At 44.1% G+C, this 19883-nt stretch overlaps 1 protein-coding gene across 1 annotated transcript; it reads right to left on the reverse strand.

Annotated features, from left to right (window-relative positions):
* Window positions 1-6277: 6277 nt before the first annotated feature.
* On the reverse strand, window positions 6278-10020 carry LOC119406399 (adult enhancer factor 1-like). Its single transcript, XM_037673142.1, has 3 exons — window positions 9770-10020; window positions 8296-8309; window positions 6278-6390 (listed from the first exon to the last, which is right to left on the reverse strand). The coding sequence occupies exons 1-3, from the start codon at window positions 10018-10020 to the stop codon at window positions 6278-6280; spliced, it is 378 nt and encodes a 125-aa protein (XP_037529070.1).
* Between the last annotated feature and the right edge of the window lie 9863 nt (window positions 10021-19883).

The raw sequence follows: 19883 nt of genomic DNA on the forward strand, positions 1-19883 counted from the left end.
TAAATTTCAACCCGCATTACCACCTGTCCGGTTCGAAACATTTTAGGTAATTTTAGGCACCACGTTAAAACACACTCACACAGCAAGATGTTTGTTTTTCCTCTGTGTTCTATTCCAGTCCTTCAGAGGTACGCTGACAGTGCGTGGTACCGCTCAACGCATTCCCCAGGTTGGAGCTTGAGGTTCTTTGGGCATGTAGATGCACACATTGAAAGCTGCTGTTCAATGTGTTATGTTCGTGAATGCTGTCATCAGAGCACCCATCTGAGAGCTTTTGTCTTCGTCAAACAGAGGAACATAATTTTCCTCTTCATTACTTTCTGCAAAGCCAGGGAATTAATCCTGTGGAATGCGAACATCATTCGAACCGCGCGCAAGAATAACACTGGCCAATAATATCTTTTCTACCGCTCTTTTTTTTTTTTTTTTTTTTGCTTTGTATGGGGCTGCCGCCTCTGGAGTATGCAATGAGATAACTGTTGTAAGCACTTGTGCCACTATACAAAAGGTGATGCTACAAACATTGGCAGGTGCTTTCTGACAGTAGACCAGACAAGCCGCTCCGTGTAGGTGGGTGTAACAAACAAGGACCTGTGGTCATAGCTGTAGAGCGCGACTTTACTACCAAGGGCTAGCTTTCTCTAATTTCCTTTTCATCTCTCACACCTCCCCCAAAGCCGTGCCCCACTGCTTTGTTTTCGATATCCTCCAGAGGTGGGGATGAACATGATAGAAGTCATTTTGTTGCTTCTAACATATAAAACTTTCGTACCGGGCGGTTCACCACATGGCCAGATGCAAAGCGCACAGAGCAGGCTCTGAATACTCCGTCTTGTCCTGGATGCTGCAACGTCACTTACTCAAGCTTCCAGAAGATCGGAGAAGCGTTACCTTGGTGCACTATCACAATGTCGACCTACACGAATTGGTGATGAAGCTTGGTCTGGGCGGTAGTGTGCTGATCGAAGTTGTAATAAATATGAACTCTTACATCTCTGCCAAAGCTCAATGCTGATATGCGTCCAGCACTGAGCACAGCTCAGCATAAGTCGGTATCCCTGCTGCAGTAACAGGCTCTGGCATGGCGGCGACTCGTTTTCCAAGCATTAAAGGCTGCAATTCGTTGGGGTCGTCCGCCAGGTACGCCAGGGGTTCTGCTGTTAATTACAGCTTCAACCTGAAGCTGTCGCATGAAGTTGTCACAAGGCCCTCTGCATCTGGCTGCCAGGCCCTAAGGTCTGCTTCGAGGCGTCTTTAGTGGATCGCATAAGGCGCTCCCACAACCCCCGCCAAGGAGATCATTCTGCAGTCAATTTCCACTACTGGCCAAGTGGGATGACTGCCTGTACAGCAACACCAGGAGTTGCATTGCTGTGACTCACCATGGTGAATGCATTTTGTAGCTGGCTGCAGTCTTGCATGTCCACACAGTTCCACATGTGCCTTATTTTGTTGGTGCAAAACCTAACTCGTCATATATGTATCCTGAGAGTTGTTGCTTCTTCGACCCTTACCTGAGGACCCGACGGTTGTGTTTCGTGTACCCGGAGCAGTCGGCTCTGGAGCCTTATTTCGATAGTGTTACGATTGGTGTGTTGCGTTTCGCGGACGCCTCTCAAACGCGTCCTGGAGCCATCGCCGGCGAGCCACCGATCCACGGACACCTCTGGGTTTCGACTTTGGGCAACGTTGCCATTTTGACGTCTTCAAGGTGAAGGGCAGTTGGTACTTGCGCAATATTTCATTTTTCTCGCGGCCTGCTGTTTTGAGTAGCCAGACTGATTTAGTGAGGTTCTTCAAGAAGCGTGATGCGGCGTGTACGCGCCGGAAAAAAAGCGCACTGACACTTGTGCGACCCCGTTCAGGACCTTTCCGATTTAAGAGTTCATCACCTCTGCGCCGGCCGGCTTGTTCTGGCAAGGGGCACACTGTTTTGGAGGAGATTCGGGAGTAGTTTTTCGGTCAACACAGCTTGTTCAACGCTTTGTCACTCGCCGTGTACGCAACCATTCGTGCGTAGGCAACCATTCGCCACAGCTGCCACAATACAGCACTGCTGAACTGGCACAAATTTTCGTCCGTCATCAGCAGCATCACACCACTAATCGCAAATTCAACGCAGAATTCTTTTCCGCGGGGACCGCCAATTTTTTTCTTATCCCTTTGTGCGCGTTGCAAAAATAGTGAGCAGAAGAGCACTTGTACGGAACAAAAAGCTGCAACACAATTGCGCGGCCAGAAAGCTGCAACATCTGCGCGGGTACAAGGAGCTGCAACAACAAACGGAAACCAAAACGATCTCCCTGCGCATGCGCGGCTTTGCTTAGGCGGGCAATTTGAACGGAGTTGCGGCCGTGGTTGCGGCTCTGCCCTCCTCCGCGAGGAAGAGGAGAGAAAGAGACGCTATTTCTGCGCCTGCAAACATAGGGTAATGGGGAGAGGGCAATAAAGATATAAATTGGAGAGGAGATGACGAGAGTGGTGTCTCTGCCCAATTGTACGATGCAGCACCCATACATGTTGAATCGACCTGTCATTATATTCAAACATTTGATGAGTTTAAATGGAGCGTTCATGTTTAGGTGTGGTTGAATTATCGTACTACAGCTGTAATCACGATTTAAACCAGAGCCCGTGTTCGAGCCATATCCTTAAAATCTGAATTTGTTTTGACTAAATTGGGCTTTTACAACACAAATTAGTTTTGTTCCAGATTTTTTAGAAATGGCAAATTGCATGGAGGAGGGCACAGCCACAGCCGGGTTCAAATTGCTCACCTAGGCAACACGTACACTCAGAGTGATCATCTGGTGAAAGGTACTACGAGAAAGCTCTCCACCAGTGCAGGATCATGAGATGGCATTGGCAATGACATGCTAGGCAAGCACCTGAGCGGTGTGTTGTGCAAAAAGAAAAAAAGCGCTAGCGCTGCAACTGATATCCCCTACGGACACACACTTAGATCTAGTGAGCTCATGGGAGGGAAAATTAGTCTGAAGAAAGCACAACAACAACAAATAGGCCCAGCAGTAGCATTTTAATGTTGTCAAACTCGTTAGTCTTGGTAAAAACGTGCTCACTGGAGGATCGGCATGTCATACGTGGTATCCTTTGCGGTATCGCTCATTACGACTAGCACTCAGTGTACACTAACAGTGTGCTCCACCTAGGCCCTCAAATATTGTAAAGTACTGTCAATTATTCCTTTAGGTAAAAGGCCAGGTGCCACAATAAGCCACCTTAGTGCAGTGCACCTTGAACCTTGCAGGGAATGTGTTCAGCTCGGCGCACCACAACTTGCACCTTTGGCTTGCACGTATGGCACGAGTGGCTTGATGACTGAACTTATTCCTTAAATACACCGACTGCAATACTCTTGATCTACAGAGTCACATGTTATTGCTTTGTTGCGAACAGCTAGCTTGATAACATGAAGGAATATGCATGCATCCGTAAAGCTGCAATGTGTGATGTCTTTGATGCGTTTGCATTTGGTGCTAGTGGTCACATTAATATTAACGCTACTTAGCAATACCAGTAGCGCAGTTCTAATGACTAAGTTGAGGTTTTAATTTGTGCAGCATTCATTGAGAGAAGTAAATTTCCTAGCTACAGTGACGTAACTGCTGAGGCTGTAATAACAATACCAGGTGGCGTCTCTTGCGCTTCTGGTATGCCATCGTACTGCAAACTAATTTGTCCAAAAGTTAGTCACTCAAAAATAAGCTTACACATCCTGGATTCAGCAACGTGTTAAGATAAAAGGTGAAAGGTAGAAACAATTTGTAATAATATTAATATCTGGGGTTTAACGTCCCAAAATCACGATATGATTATGAGAGACGCCGTAGTGGAGGGCTCCGTAAATTTCGACCACCTGGGGTTCTTTAATGTGCACCTAAATCTAAGTACATGGGCCTCAGACATTTTTGCCTCCATCAAAAATGCAGCTGCCACCGCTGGGATTCGATCCCACAACCTTCGAATCAGCAGTCGAGTGCCATAACCACTAGACTATAAACTGAATCTGGAAAATAAGATTTGTGACAGAATGGCAGAAGTAGTTTTACTCTTTATTTGTATAATTGTAAACATGTAGTCACTAACTTACATAGACTTGTAGTCTATGTAAATATCTCCTTACTGTTTGACATATTGAGATTAGAAGTAACAAAGTTATTAGCAATGCACTCTTTTCTGTACAGTTCATTTATTCTATATTACTACCCTAAAGTTTTATAGATATTTTGGTACTTCCGCAACAACAAGCTTCAATAAAGCGAAGACATCTTTACTTTAAAAAGGAAACTATGGTTTCGGTACAAAATATTTTGTGCCCCAAAGGTTACATGCAGTTCCCATGAATTTAGTGCGTTATGAAGTAATAATATAACTGGTAAAAGGAAATGGAAATATGTACATGCTCGTATACAGTGGTAAGGTACATCATACTGTGTAAGCATATGCCAATGTGATGTATATCAAAAGATGGCCATCCCTCTTTAATGTGATTTTTTAAGCTTGGAGAACTCTGCCGACACATCTACAACCTTTCAAGCTAGTGCAGAATACACTCAAACCTCGATAACGAACACGGGTATAACGAATTATCGGTTATAACGAAGTAAATGAACAATAGTCTTGTCATATACTATAGAGTGTTACAAATATACATTTATAACGAATTTTCGGATATAACGAACTTATTTTCGTATCAGATGCAACTTTGTTATGAGGTTTCAGTGTACTTTGATGTGAAAGTCCTGTGACTTCTATCCTGTGACAGTTTCACTAGAAATTATTATGACCTACATTTGTTCTCTGGCAGAATGGCACCAAGCACAAATATTCCAAAGACTCCATTCAGTAACTCGAAAGGCAAACCATTAAAGATCATCACACAGCACAGTGGAGAAATTATTTACATATACATTGAGACAGCTTTTTAACACCATTTGAGTAGTTCTGTCATGTAGGTTTCTCGGATTTAAATTGTCCGTTTCATTTCCAGGGAGAGGTCTGTACGCATTCACTCACACAGCGAATTGAACAAAAAGTCGTTAGCAGCAAGACCAGGCAAGCCAACTCCAGTGATAATGATCGGGGTTCATTCATTTCGCAAAGCCTTCATCCAGTGTTAAAACCTATAGTCAGGGTGCAGTATCAATTGCGCCATCACATTGTATATTCCCGAAAACTGTGTGGCGCAACGTGGCACAACTCCAAGAAAAGTCAGAGATAAGCAGATAGGCTTAAGGAAAGGTTTTATACCAGACAATTGGTTGTCCACACTTCCTGCCAAGAATTCTGTAAGCTCCCCATGCGACCTAGCAGTGCACATGTGTTTTGCTGACCTTTAGAATGTGCAGGAGTCAAGTTTTGTTGCCTTAAAGGCAATAAAGAAAAAGAAAACGATAGGTTTACCTGTACTAGCAAATCACACTTTTTTAAAGGAAAGCCACTCATATCAAGAGATGAACCTTTGTAAGACAGAATGAAAACATGCTAAAACGATAGATGGATTTCACAACCTAAAAGGTGCTCGCACCAACTCACCATGACACTGTGGATATTGATGGCCTCTGTTCTAGTCAAAAGTTTTGTCAGTGGAGATAGAGTGCACTGTGTTCTAAAATCTGAAAGCTATACTTACAGATGCTACAAGGGCTTTCATGGGGCCAAAAGATACACCAATGTCCCTGATGTCGCAGTGATTTATCAGTGCTAAAGTTTAGGTATGAAATTCAAGAAACTAAAGTTTCGTCTTAAACTTTCGCTTTTAGCTCTGTAACTGTCACCATAATATTGATGAAGTCAGTGGATACATTAATGTAAACAGATTTAGCGCACCTCTTCAGCACCCCTTTAAATATGTGTAAGCACTGGCTTCTTCTTCTGATACATGCTACAAAGATGTAGCAATTGATGACCGAGGTGGACAGCTGCTGAGCAAAGATTGCAATGCTCAATGCCAGAAAATGTCACGGACATTGGCAGGCCCCTCAATGAGTAGCAGCCACTTTTAAGTGTTTGCGGAGCTCATGGTACTTGCACGGCAACTTGCGCGCGAAGGCCATGGGACAAAAGCGACACTGATATGGTTTCTCCCCTGTGTGCGTACGCACGTGATGTACGAGGTTGGCCTTCTGCGTGAAGGATCGGGGGCAGAAGTGGCACTGAAATGGCCTCTCGCCAGTGTGTATGCGGAGGTGAGTGTTCAGGTTGCCACGCGTAGCAAAGCACTTGTTGCAGTAGCCACAGGTGTGAAGCTCAGTGTTCACACTTTCAGGGGCGCTTCCACTGTTTTTGGCAAGCGAAAAATGTTGTCCCACTTGTACATAGAGGAGTTGTTTAGCCGCTGATTGGCACCGTGCTGCCACCTGGTGGGTCCTGCAAAACGGATGAACCAATTTAACGCAAAAGCTATACTCTGTGGAGACGTAGCACCGCATTAGACAAGGAAGAAAATGCACGAAGGACCAACTCGGCTTGCTGTGAAAGCATCGCCGGATTGAAACAGAATGAAGACTGTTTCTGATACAACAGCATATATCCAGTTGACATTGGCCACCACTTCCCATCATTTGCGCAACATATGGCATCACTATCCAACATTATCAATAGTTAAGCCATCATTGTGCAGCACAGGTCGAGATAGCCCCGCCACAGTGGTCTAGTGGTTATGGCACTCGACTTCTGACCCGAAGGTCGCGGGATCGAATCCCGGCCATGGCGGCTGCATTTTTGATGGAGGCCAAAATGTTTGAGGCCCGTGTACTTAGATTTAGGTGCACGTTAAAGAACCCCAGGTGGTCGAAATTTCCGGAGCCCTCCACTACGGCGTCTCATAATCATATCGTGGTTTTGGGAAGCAAAACGGAAAGGCGAGCTAGTTGGTACTGATTCATAATGGTGTAATAGTAGCGCAAAAAAAGACGAGGACAAGAAAGTGAACACCACAAGCGTGGTGTTCACTTTCTTGTCCTCGTCTTTTTTGCGCGACTATTACACCATTATGGGTTTTGGGACGTTCAACCCCAGATATTATTATTATTATTACAGGTCGAGATAAGCCATCATTAGCCAATGCTAACCAGTATTGGTAGCACGTGAGTGAACACTGCCGGCATTTTTCACAAATCGTGGAGGGAAGAGAGAAGGAGGAGGTTATGCTGAGATGTGCTCTCACATATAACTCTTTGTAGTGAAAATCAGTTCTGCGGAATCCCACAAGGTGGCGGAAGGGTTAAGAAAGAGAAAATAGACAACCACCCATTTGTAGCACGAAGCCACAAGGAAATCCATACGGATTTCTCAGAAATAAGGCCTCTTAGTCGCCGAAAAAGTCGTCCTACCCCGGACCAGGACGAAGTTTTCGGCGACTAAGAGGCTTTATTTCTGAGAAATCCGTATGGATTTCCTTGTGGCTTCGTGCTACAAATGGGTGGTTGTCTATTTTCTCTTTCTTAACTCTTTGTGGTGTGCAAAATATTAAAGGAAGTGAAGGCGACAGGAGTGAGCACATTCTCACAACTTTCAACATATTGCACACTAAAGAAATTTTCTCTTTGTCTGAAGGTAATGTTTCACCAAGACGCCTAAGCGGCCGAATTCTGCTGTAGGTTTGTTATTAGCTTTCATATTTGCTTTCCAGTTAGAGCATGTTACCTCATAGCATCAGTCAATAAACTGTCCTTTTCCTTTCACATCGAATAGCTAGCTGTTATCTTTTGATGGTGGAAACACTATATTTATTGGCTTCTAAAAGTCACTGCAACAGTGGAAATGGAGTTTATAAGCAAAGCTTTGCAAATCACTAGTATGCATTGCTATACAAACGGAAAGAAATTGACACACTGGTTGCATTCACTATTATAGTTACGGCACAGTTGCAAGTGCCATCTGAAACTGTATCTGAACGCAACTGTATGGCTTAAGTTATACTACAGTGTTCACTCAAATGTTCAATGTTTATGAAAGATGTACAGCAGCCTTGAAAACCAATTATCTATTCCTGATAATTTAGGCATGCAGCACAGAAGTGGCAGGTAGTGTAGCAGCACAAACACATGCACATGTACGCACTCCACCCTTTAAACAATATAAAAGTTTTTATTTGGCCATATACTTTACATGGGGACTACTGTGAAAACAAACCCACAGCATACAAAGAAAATGCCAAATGATGTATTATATGACATCAAACAGGGGATTTTGCTGCACTTCTCACTTTTAAAAAAAGGAGAGTGAGAGACTGATAGACATACAATAAATGATGATAAAAAATCAGCTCACTTGCTGATATCTGTCTGCAAACACAGCAGCAGAAGAAAAGAAATAATGCTTCAACTGGACAAACTACTATAAAGCAGTGACTAAGCAACTCTCATGGTTCTAAACATGAATATATGTTGGACTTTGATATTAAAGTTAACAAATGTTATTGGAATAATTTAAATGAGTATTATGTGGATCCCTTAACCTACGGAATCAATCAAATGGAACATTTCTTTGGTGATGGCAAAGAATGCTGTTATTGCTCAGCACGTGTTGGCGAGTATAGATGACACAACAAAGTTGCACATTTTCACAGGAAAACACCTTACTCAGCATAAACTTCTGGCTATCCAGCACAGCCAGACACCCGACACGAACCACAATTTATCTCATACATTACACACTACACTAAATTTGTCTTGCATGAACACTTTCTCAACATACTTGTTGAAACCATTTCCATGTTCCTATACTGTGTTACAGCTATATATCTATGTGTATGTATCCATGCCACATGGCTTCAAAATTCTCCTTTGTGTCTAGTTCCTCCATTTTATGTTTCTGCAAAAAATATTCAGGGCACTCCTGCGCACTCACCAGCTTTACTTAATGTTGCTCCGCCTAATGTTTACGAACCAGCAAGCACTTCAGTTCCAAACCATGTTTCACTGCACATCAAGAACCTTTCTCTTCCACTTGACACTTTTGTATTCGAAATCGTGCCTTTTACTGCATATGTTGCAAACCGTGCCACATTGGTTAACAGCATATCCACAACCAGCCAACTTTACAGTTGCCCTCAATATGAGCTAGAGCACAGCACCCATTGTCAAAGTGGCACCAATGCTACACAGTGGCACCGACAAGAAACACTGAACTAAACACTCCTTCAATTACCGGTTGTTTGTTAAACCAGCGTAACATTTGACAGTATCACTGCACAGGCTTGAGGTCCCTTCTACATAAAGCTTTACATCGACCATGCGCACCGTGCTCATATTGAGCACGAGTGAACAAAACAGCAGCCAGCGACGGCAAAGTGAACAACAGAATCAAAAGAAAGGTTTGCTTCAGAAGAGGCATTCCCTTCAAATGAGATCACCATGGCCAATCCGAAATCTAGGCCCCGACTCTCTGTGTGCCATACGACAAGGCGGAAGCCATAGGCAGCGGAGTGAAAATGCGAGAAAACAGTTCGCCTCGAAGTTTTCGGAATAATGGCAGTGCCAACTTAAACAGCCTATGATTATGGTATTCCAAGTGCCATTTGCTGAATAAACCTGGGATTACACTTAAGTTTCACCGCCGTTATCTCATGATTTGCCACTACCACCCACTCACGTCCACTAGCACTCACACTTGATAAGAGTCAGTCAAGTCTGCCTGAATACTGGCACGTGTGCGAGCCCGCCGACATAACAGCCCTGATTATGAGGGTGGCTCTATTAAGCCCCCTGCACTCATTATTGAAAAAATGCCATGTGCGTCTCACTTTGTGCTCCTGCCACCACTTTTTGTGTGCGTCTGCACATGAGCCATGAGGGTTATCTTTTGTCTGAAGGTGCTGGGGCAGAGGTGGCACTGGAAAGGTCTCTCGCCGGTGTGGACGCGGAGGTGCGTGACTAGGTTGCCCTTCTGCATGAAGGCTTTGCCGCAGATGTTGCACTTGTGCGGACGCTCGCCCGTGTGTATTCTCAGGTGATTCTTCATGTTGGTTCGGTTTGACGTCGCGTAGGCACACATGGCGCACTGCCACAGACGATCTTTGGTGGTCTGCACGTCTCGAAGGGATCGTGGTCGGCCAGGACCGCGGAGCGCAGTGACAGAGTCTGCACAGATTAAAATCCCATATTCTTGATAAAAGAAAAAAGAGGCAAATGAGATGGGAGACGGAGAGGTCAGCCAGCATGTGGTGCAGCCAGGGTTCACCCCACGGTGGGCGGTGGTAGAAATGCTGCCCACCGCTTCACCGCCCACCGCTTCAATTGACCCGTTTGAAATGCGCTAAGGAACCAATAAATAGAGGATGTGTGTGCGCAACGCCCTTGAGCCGTGCCTCCCGCCACCTGGTTATGTAAAAAGGAATCTGAGAAGTTTTTGGAGATTGCCAACTTCAGTGCGAGCGCTCAAGCACAAGCGTCCCCGCTTCCATTTCCTAAGTATGAATCTTGGAGGCAGTTGCTACACACTGCCTCCGAAATGTGCGACCAGAAATAGAATGTGGACGTGTGTGGAAAACAATACTCTGTTTGAAAACTTAAAATTGTTAAACCTAATATTCCCCCCCCGTCCCCCTTTTCAATATGTGCACCCTTAAGAAATATCTGGGGAGAACCCTGGGTGCAGCTGGAGGCTCAGCAAAGGAATAACAAGGTGACAATAATGAAATAAGATTATGAAAGAAGAAAGGGAGAGAACTTGCACATACTAAACAGAAGATTGTGCATCACGTGTTGGTAACACGTGATGTAGCAACAGCAGTAACACGTTGTTCGTAAAACAGCAGTAACACGTTATGCTCATAACAATACGGACTATTTTTTTCCATTGATGGGAAAGCATTCAGCATGATCAACTCTTTGTGTCTGCATGCTGTAGTGAGGGCAACCGCAAAAGATGGAGCATGAGTTTCTCCCGACAGCAACAGATGTCAAAAGCTAGACACGTGGAGCACACGTACAAGGAACCATAGTGATATAGTCAGGCAAGTTGGTACAACCGACACGCATGACAACAGTGCAAACAAAACGTAGTGTTGCTACCACAAGGCTGCAAGTATGGAATGAGGTGCTCTCTTCATGACCATTACATAGCAGTGAACAAAGGCGACACAAACGGAAATGTGCAATCACTGGCTCACAAGTGCAGATATTATCCAGAGGGAACAGACCCGACAAACATTCAAAAAAGTATGCATGCGGAAAATGTCACACACTCGGGAACGATCACTAAAAGTAACTGGTCACTTAATTGATAAAACAACTGAAGCTTCACTGACACACGCGTGCTCATTGATGTTTTATCCTTTTACCATGTGCATGCTGGAGGTGGTGTTTCATGGCAAATGAAGGATTCACAAACGAGGGCATTTCCAGTGCTTGCCCAATGCCATTTCCTTTGCCATTACAGTCAAACCTCGTTAATACGTACCCGCTTTAAACGTACTAACGGTTAATACGTAGTTGCGGTGAATCCCCGACCGAGTCTCATAGAGCCTAATGCATTCGCTGACCGCTTAAGCCGTAGCGCTTCGTCCTACGCCTACCGGTTAGTGCGTACCCTGCGTACCGCGATAACTTTTTGTGCCATAAAATTTTACTGCGCCGCTGAACTTGCCGACCCCCCATTGTGCCGCCAAAGGTTTTCCGTCTTCGAGAAGTGCGTAGATCGGTAGATCGCTGATTCCGACTTCCGCGCGATTGCGACGACGCTTTTGCGAGTAAGCACCGGGAAAGAACGAAGGTGAGGCGGCGGCCACCGACAAACGCGCTAGCATGACTTATCGCCGACAACCTCATCACAATAAGTATCTTCAGATATCTGCTCGGGCACGCGTGCGGCGCAGCACTACTTTAAGCCTACTGCACGCTTTTAATAGGCGACAACCTGAACGCGCTGGGCCGCCGATCGCTGCCGCCTCGTTGTGCGGCGCCGTGTTCAAGCGCGCGCCGCTTTGTAGAAACGAAAGCAGTTCGCTGTTGCGGAGCTGAGCGTTGCTGGTCCCGGGCGACGAAAACCTCTTTGTATTGACGCTATCACGCTAAACGCACGCGTACCGTACAGCAAACGTAGCGTTGTTGTAACCATACTGCACGCTTTTATTGGGCGACCACCCAAACGCGCTTCCGTCCGCTGCCAGCACCGCTAGAGCGTCGCAGAGTGCGCATCGCTTGCAGGAAGTTCGTCATCGCCGCGTTAAGTGAACGAGCGACTCGCCGCATCTGTGCACGGTCTGGAGCGAAGTGGGTACGAAGAACACTCCCATGACAAATGCGCGCGTGCAGTGCAGCTAGCAAGCGGCCCGGCAGTGACGGCGTGAGCCGAGAAGGCCACGCGCTGCACGCAACTAGCCAGGAAACGATCGGCTCCACGCAGCCGTACCGCGTTTCACTGAAACTGTGTCAGTTTTCGTTTAGTAGCAGATCGCGGTACAGACGCACACACATATAGCCGACACTGTCCGTTCCGTCACTATGTCGGTCACTGCGTATACCGGACCCTGTAATAGTTCCGAAATTCGCGTCGCCACCGCGCGCTTTGGCACTACCGGACGGTCGTGCGAGAGTGCCAGAATCTTTTCTCCACTTTGGCAAAAACAAAGAAAAGGCTTTGCAGTGAGTAGTTTAGGCAATATTTGCTGTGGCACTGTATATATTTCTTTGCTGGCGGCGATGGCGTACGCGAGGAGATGCAAATTTTTACGTGGTGGTTAATGCGTACTACCGTTTAGTGCGTAGTTATGCGGCGTTCCCGGCAGGTACGCATTAACGAGGTTCCACTGTAAATACCTTGCATGCTGCTACTGCCAAAATGTAGATGGTATTTCCCAACTTGCCCACTCTTTCTATTCTTCCACAACTAGTCTCCGAAGGCTGCCTATCTTACATTGCAGGTGTGTGAGAGCGGTACAATATACGCCTGTTCTGCAACCTAAAAGGAAGTCAAATTTGGAATGAATGGCTAATCAGTAGTCAGCAATCGAGGTAGATATGTAAGCGTGAACATTCCATACTGATGATGGTCGCGTAACAACTTTGTCAGAGCAAGTACACTAAGATGAATTTGGAATTTCAATGGACAAACACTGATAATAAGTACTTTTGAATGCATACGCTTTTCCTTCATATTGATGCTCACTGGTGCAGCATCAGACTTTAATAGTGTCTGTCCATATTAAAAATAGCTCTGTGACGCTCGCCTGTCTTGTCCTGGCCATAACATTGCATTCCCTGCTTACGCTCGCCCTGTGAGTAATAACGGCTGGGCTAGAGAGGACCTCTAGCTCGGCCGTGGTGTTATTTTTTTGTTAACTCTTTAACATGCCACAGGATGGCATCCTTAGTCTAGTTCTACATCCAATCAGCAACGCTCTTCTGGCTGACACACCGCTTTCTCTGATTACGGTTGCCCCCGTGTGAATGGAACAGCCTGACAACAGCGCGTTGCTGGAGCTAATCGCGGAGGCAGGTTTTCTCACATCTATGGTGTTCAGTCTGTATGAAGCAATTCTAAAAGAAATTCACATGTGAAAATCTGTGAACAACCGTGACGTTATTCAGTGGAAGAATATGGCTGTCATCCCGTACATTCATGGTGTATCCTATCGACTAAAAAAGGTTGCAGCTCAAGTCGGGGTCTCGGTCGTGTTCAGCGCACCGAACAAACTGAGTGGAATGTGCAGAAAAGTGATCGAATAAGAAGCTGCTAAAAACTCTTGTTCCAAGAAACATGCGCGACACCTCACCACACGAGTCCAAACTGGCTGTGATAAAGCTTCACGCAAACCTCCTATACAACTTGTGATTCCCATTCTCGCTACACCTTTGGGGTGCCACTCAGAGTGCTTTGTTTCAGTGTACTTTTCAAATTGTACGCAAACACTGCCTGTCTCTTCTGCAACACCAGACATCACGGCAAGCGAAGACGAGTAAACACGTGTACAGCAAGACTCATCATTAGAATATGTAACAAGCCCTTCAAGAAGCATTGGTTGTCCCTTTCATGTGCTTGCGAAGCTCGTGGTACCTCCGCTGCAACTTTCGTACGAAGGCCATGGGGCAATAGCGACACTGGAACGGTCTTTCACCCGTGTGGGTTCGCACGTGATGCACGAGGGTCACCTTTTGCGTAAAGGAGCGAGGGCACATGTGGCACTGAAATGGTCTCTCGCCGGTGTGAATGCGGAGGTGGATGTTCAGGCTACTACGTGTCGTGTAGGACTTGTTGCAGTAGGTGCAAGTGTATGCGTCACCGACGTGCACGGGATTACGGGTACACGGGTTACTTCCGCTGCCTCCCGTGAGCAAGAAATGTTGCTCCATCTGTCTGGCAGGCACGTTATACATGTGCTGCCATCCACTGGTGCCTGCAAGAGAGACAATGGAGTTTAAACGTGAGAGCTACAACGTCCCATGGAACATTCAAAAGCAGAGTCTGTGTTTCTTATGTCGGCACACCTACAACTCTCCCGAATGTTCCTTAAAGTTTATGATGTCTGGTTTAATCTCAATTGCAAAATGCTTTATCAAATGTTTTTTTTTTTTTTTAATTTGCCCAGCTTGCACTAAGTCACGCAAGGCTGGGTCGCAGCAGAGCTGGTGGGCACCTAGCTGGTCCTGGCTTGGCTAGGCTTTTACCCTCTCACCTCTCTCTCTTTCCCACCACTTGCTATACTATACTATACATGGCTATGCTTGCCCTTTGCTTTTTTTTTTGTATCTGTGTCTATCTCTTTCTCGCTGTCTAATTCTTTCTCTGTCTTTCTATCTTTTTCTCCCCTTGCTTTCTCTTTTTCTTTCTACACTCAAACGTCATTACAACAAAGTCGCATCTGACTCGAAAATAAGTTCGTTATACCAAAAATTCCTTATAAACATATATTTGTGACACTGTGTATATGACGAGACTATTCTTCTTTTACTTCCTTATAGCCGATAATTTGTTATATCCGTGTTCGTTCTATCGATGTTTGAGTGTATGTCTTTCTCTCTCTCTTTCTCTCTGTAATCATTCTCCCGCCTTGCGTCTTTTTCTCTCCTTGTCACCTTTCTTTCTATATCTTTCTGTGTACTCGTTCTCCCTTCCTCCTTTCCACTCTCCTCACCTTCACTTCCCTTTCCCACCCCCTTGCTATACTATACTATATAAGGCTATGCTGTGCTCTGATAGCGTGCCTGGATAGCTGACTGGAAGAATGCCTGGAAGAATAAATGCTGTGTATTTTACTTCCTTGTATTTAAGCACTCGACAAGGTTGTATTTAAGCAGTCGCCTCCATGACAAATACTGTAATTCTCAACACGTCAATATACTTGAAGATGGAGCAATTTCTTCTATGATAAGAACAGCAACACCAGCACAGTTTTGAAATTGTGCACATCACATCGGTAAATGGAGCTTTTCCTTCACTGTTATCTGTACACCTAAATACCGTGTGAATATGACAGTGAAATATCAAAATAGGAATCAATTCTTTGCAAGAGACACGCCTTCAAAGCAGTTGCTAAAGGGTGAAATTGGAGCAAGCATTTTTTTTTTTTTTTTCAGCGGTCAGGCTTATGTCTCCCAGCAATTTTCTTTTTTTTAAATCTACAGATTCCTGCCCACACCCATACATACATAACACAACAGTACATGCGTTACTTTGAAGACATACACAGAACGTTATAGTTGCATACCAGCAACCAATTTTCCCTTGAACGGCTCTATAACACGTCTTGAACACAGTGAATGAATGCTACAGTTATTAGCTTGTGTAGTGACAAGCATTTCTGCAGAAATATTACCAGACCTATGTACACGGTGGAAACCTGGTTCAAAGTTTACCTGCATGGGCTTTGCGATGAGTTGGCTAACATCACTATTGACACTATGGCATCATATGCTTACCAACATCTGTAGGCAAACATTCTCGAAAGCATTATGAAATGCACATGGACATCACATACAAACCACTGACAGAAGAATTTCGTGCTGGACATGATCATCAAGCAGAGTCACTCTAATGAAGCAGAAAATGCACCCTTCAACGCACGTATCTACATATACAGTAGTAACATGAACAACACTGCAACATATCTTGACACAGCAAGTTGAGTCAACAAAACTAGCTGCAACCAATCCAGATGAACCAGAAAGTAAATTACTCACTGTACAGTGCAGAAGGCACAGGACAAATAGGCAGTGGTGTCGACAGACCGTTTCAACTCTACTCTTTCTGTTTACAAGAGTAGCAAATTAGGTGGGTTGGTATGCCATGATGTTTGGCGTGTTTAGCACAACTCAAACAAAATAAAAGGAAACAAAGGTAGGGCTAGAAGGGAGGAAAATGTAACAATAGGAGGTCCCATAGTAACAGTATTGTGCATTGTCCCTATTCTGTTTGTTCATCATGTGTTTACCGTGCTGTACAGTGAATTCCACCTTCCCAATAAGTGCAAGTTAGACCGTCAAGGAAAAAGAGATAATGCATCCAACAAGAAGATTTATAGCCACACATTCTGCATTTCCAACACTAATAAAGCTTTAAAGTTTTTAGTATCGCGATATATTGGCAAGGTGTAATGCTTAAAGAGTCATGGACTATTTCGCTGTTTAACATTTCTATGCACATGCTCTTTGCCAAAGTCCAGAACAGTAAGCAGTATAAATATGTGGATGGAAGACAAGAAATTCATTTGTGGCACTCTATAAAACACCAACACATTGATGGTGAGTTGCAAAATGTCAATTCTCTCCATACAGAGGTTACCAACAGACTTTTTTCACTGGCATTATTCCTATATGTTTTCTTTATGGACCAGTGCACAAATTTCAGCACCATGTCAGAAATTTCAACCCATGCCATGGAGGAACTGCAAAGCAGCTAGAAGAGTCAGCAAACTTGTTCAGCATGAAAGCAAGATACAAAAGTTATGTCTGTTGGATTTGCTCCTTTTATGAGTCGTTCTTCTTCTGCTGGACTCTGAAATAGTTGCGACATCTGCAAAAGCAAGAGCATGAGGCACATAATTTTAGGAGAATAGCGAATGGTAGTACTTGACACAGAATTTTGAAGGCGAGATGACTTGTGAGACAGATTTCTGTAAACACGTACACATCATCTACAAAATATCAACAACAAATATAGCCTGGAAGATATTTAAAATCAATTTATGCCGTACCAAAATAGAGCACCTTATGACAGCGTCATAAGCTTGGATTTAAGGTGAACAACTGCCTGTGTCACACACTGTGCTGGATACCATGCTCCTTGCATGTTCGCTCTGCTGCATTTGTCAACGTGGCACACAAATCATGGTTTTATGTGGTCATTTGTCCACCTATGTTTACAATGAAACTTCCCTACCTGCCTTTGTCTGTACTCCCTGAAGCTGAAACTCCAAGAGGGTGCTATAAGAAGACCTCCAAATAATTCACCATCACACGCTCGAGCAAACAATGTTTCCAGCCATGATAAGTGCATAATTAGGTACTTGTTGCTACAGAACAAGAATAAGATACAAAATTTTTGTGCCAGTACCCCTTTAAAAATCGGTGGCGTATGTGAGGTTGGGTATTATAATGCTGTTAGCCTCTCAAATTTCTATTCCATAAACAGTGGCTATTCTGCTTGGCAAGCACTGTCATCAGGCTATTTGTTAAGGATTCAGAACATTTCAAAACACGAGCAACAAAAAATCTTGTCTGTAGTTGTTAACCTTTTGTGCTATTCAAAGTAATACCTATTCTATTATTAATACCTAATCACTTTAGGAAGTCACCAGACTTAACCTGCTGCATGAGCTAATGACACCTTAGGACACATGCGAACAAAGGTCAAACAAAGCAAGAAAGGAGCTCTTGCTGCTCTTTACGGGTTGAGTCTTGGGGAAAGTGATGGTATCATCCAAAAGCGATCATCTCTGAATATGGCCCCAGTTGCCGCAAACACATTCTAGAAGAGACACATACGAACTGGTCTCATTCGTTTTCCACATAAAAATGCCAGGTAAGCAAGACACTGACCCCTCTGTAAAGGCATCCACGACAGCCATCATGTTACCTTGAAAACCATAACATCAGTTAGTCACACTTAACTTCCAAATGCTTTCCTAAGGAAATGCCCAAAAATTTCCAAATACATTTCAGACATCATCAAATCTTCATGTAGAATACAAATGGGCTTTGAAAACTTGTTCAAAAGAAAAAGCGATAAAAAATGAGGCTTTCATAGACAATGCAATTTTTGCATATGATGGTAAAATTAATACGCATGTGGCGTTGAGGTAGAGGGCGCTAATTCAACTGCAAATGCTAACATTAGCTTTCGTTTGGCAAAAGAAGAAAAAGGCAATAAATCCTGCAGCCTAAACAAGTAGCACTGACATGTTGTAATACTGGCACTCGCAACACAATAAAGGTTAAGTGGGAATGCAGGGCCAACAAACTGATTTTCAAAAAAAAATATATGCATTTTCTAATTCCAACATGCCCAGAAGTCCATCCTTCTAACTTGAGTAGTTTTGGTTTGATGGTTCATTAAAGAACATGCTCGCCAAGTTTGGTTGCAATATGTGCAACAGAAAAGAACAAAATGAATTCTTCGCACAAGACGGTGGTACGCATTTGCTGTCGAAAGTGACTTTGAAACACCCTTTTCAAGACGCGGCTGCAAAGTTGGCAAGAAGCCGAACGTAAATTCTACAGACAAACATTCTAACGTAATGTTAGAATGTTTGTCTTTCATGCCTTTTAGTCATAGAAGACCTTCTGTCGAGAGCACACCACAGGACAAAATAATGAATTAAAAAGGCACATTTGGCAGTGACAGCAGAACCACTGGCAAACTGAAACCAAAGCATGAATTGGCGGAAACATATCGCATGACTATCTGCCGTTTGTTTCGTGTTGATTCTGAGTTACTCCAGCTTTGTTTGTGTGCTACTCATCTTATTTGTTTATCTGTTCTTTGTCCTGCGAGTTCATTGTTATCAGCGGGCGGTCCATGTTATGACCAACATACACAGCTCGAAAGCTGTGAAAAAGAGAATACGAATCGATGCAAGTGTCACGGAACAGTGTCTTGTTGGAGAGGAAGCCCCTACCTATGCAGGAGGCCACTTTGATTAATTTTTGCACCATGCAAATAAATAGCGTGTTGCGAAATCTTTGAACTCATTTTTCTCAGTCTGCACTTTTGGAGGGAACGAGCCTGTTAAAAAAACGATCACCTCCTAACTGCTTCGCCAATAGTTGCTTACAAGGTGGTTTCTAGACTGAAATTTTGTCAGGAACAAGATAAGGTACTTTTATGATCTCTAAGTACTTTCTAACACAAAAAATTGTAAGATGCCTGACATGCAGTGACAAGCAAAAAAAATGAACTTTGTTTTTACAGCGATGATATTTTTACAGAAATCACATAAAAAATACGTGACTGGCCTTATCCTGCACTACAAACCATGTAAAAGGCGTATAACTATAAAGAATCAGTATATTTTCGGAATAATAGTTATCCTAAGTTGGCAAACCTGACTTATCATCACAACAGCTCTAAGTTCTTTTTGTATTCGTGCTAGGGTGCTGAAATTTATAGTGTTCTAATATCAACGCGATAAGCCATCCCTTAAATTTTCATCAAAATTGTTGGAGCAGTTCAAAAGCTGATTCTTCAGCCTAGCATCCCCCCTTAAGACTTCCGAAATCCAATGGTTAAGCTTTCTGCAAAGCTAACAGCAAGATTCATGAGTGCTCAAGAAGTTTGCCTGGTGGCATACCTATTCTCGGGGACAGCTCATCTTGGCAGTGGAGCGAAGGCTGCAGAGGCAGGGCTTTCCCGCATTTGTGTTACTTCACTAGTGGTGCGGCAGCTTGCAGATGATTTTAATTTCAGTTTCGCTTTTGCTT

This window comes from Rhipicephalus sanguineus, chromosome 10 (assembly GCF_013339695.2).
Source record: "Rhipicephalus sanguineus isolate Rsan-2018 chromosome 10, BIME_Rsan_1.4, whole genome shotgun sequence".
NCBI classification, from domain to species: domain Eukaryota; kingdom Metazoa; phylum Arthropoda; class Arachnida; order Ixodida; family Ixodidae; genus Rhipicephalus; species Rhipicephalus sanguineus.

Excerpts from the sequence above, each read along its gene's own strand:
- LOC119406399 (XM_037673142.1), bottom strand. The coding sequence starts at position 10,020 with ATGTGTGCCTACGCGACGTCAAACCGAACCAACATGAAGAATCACCTG.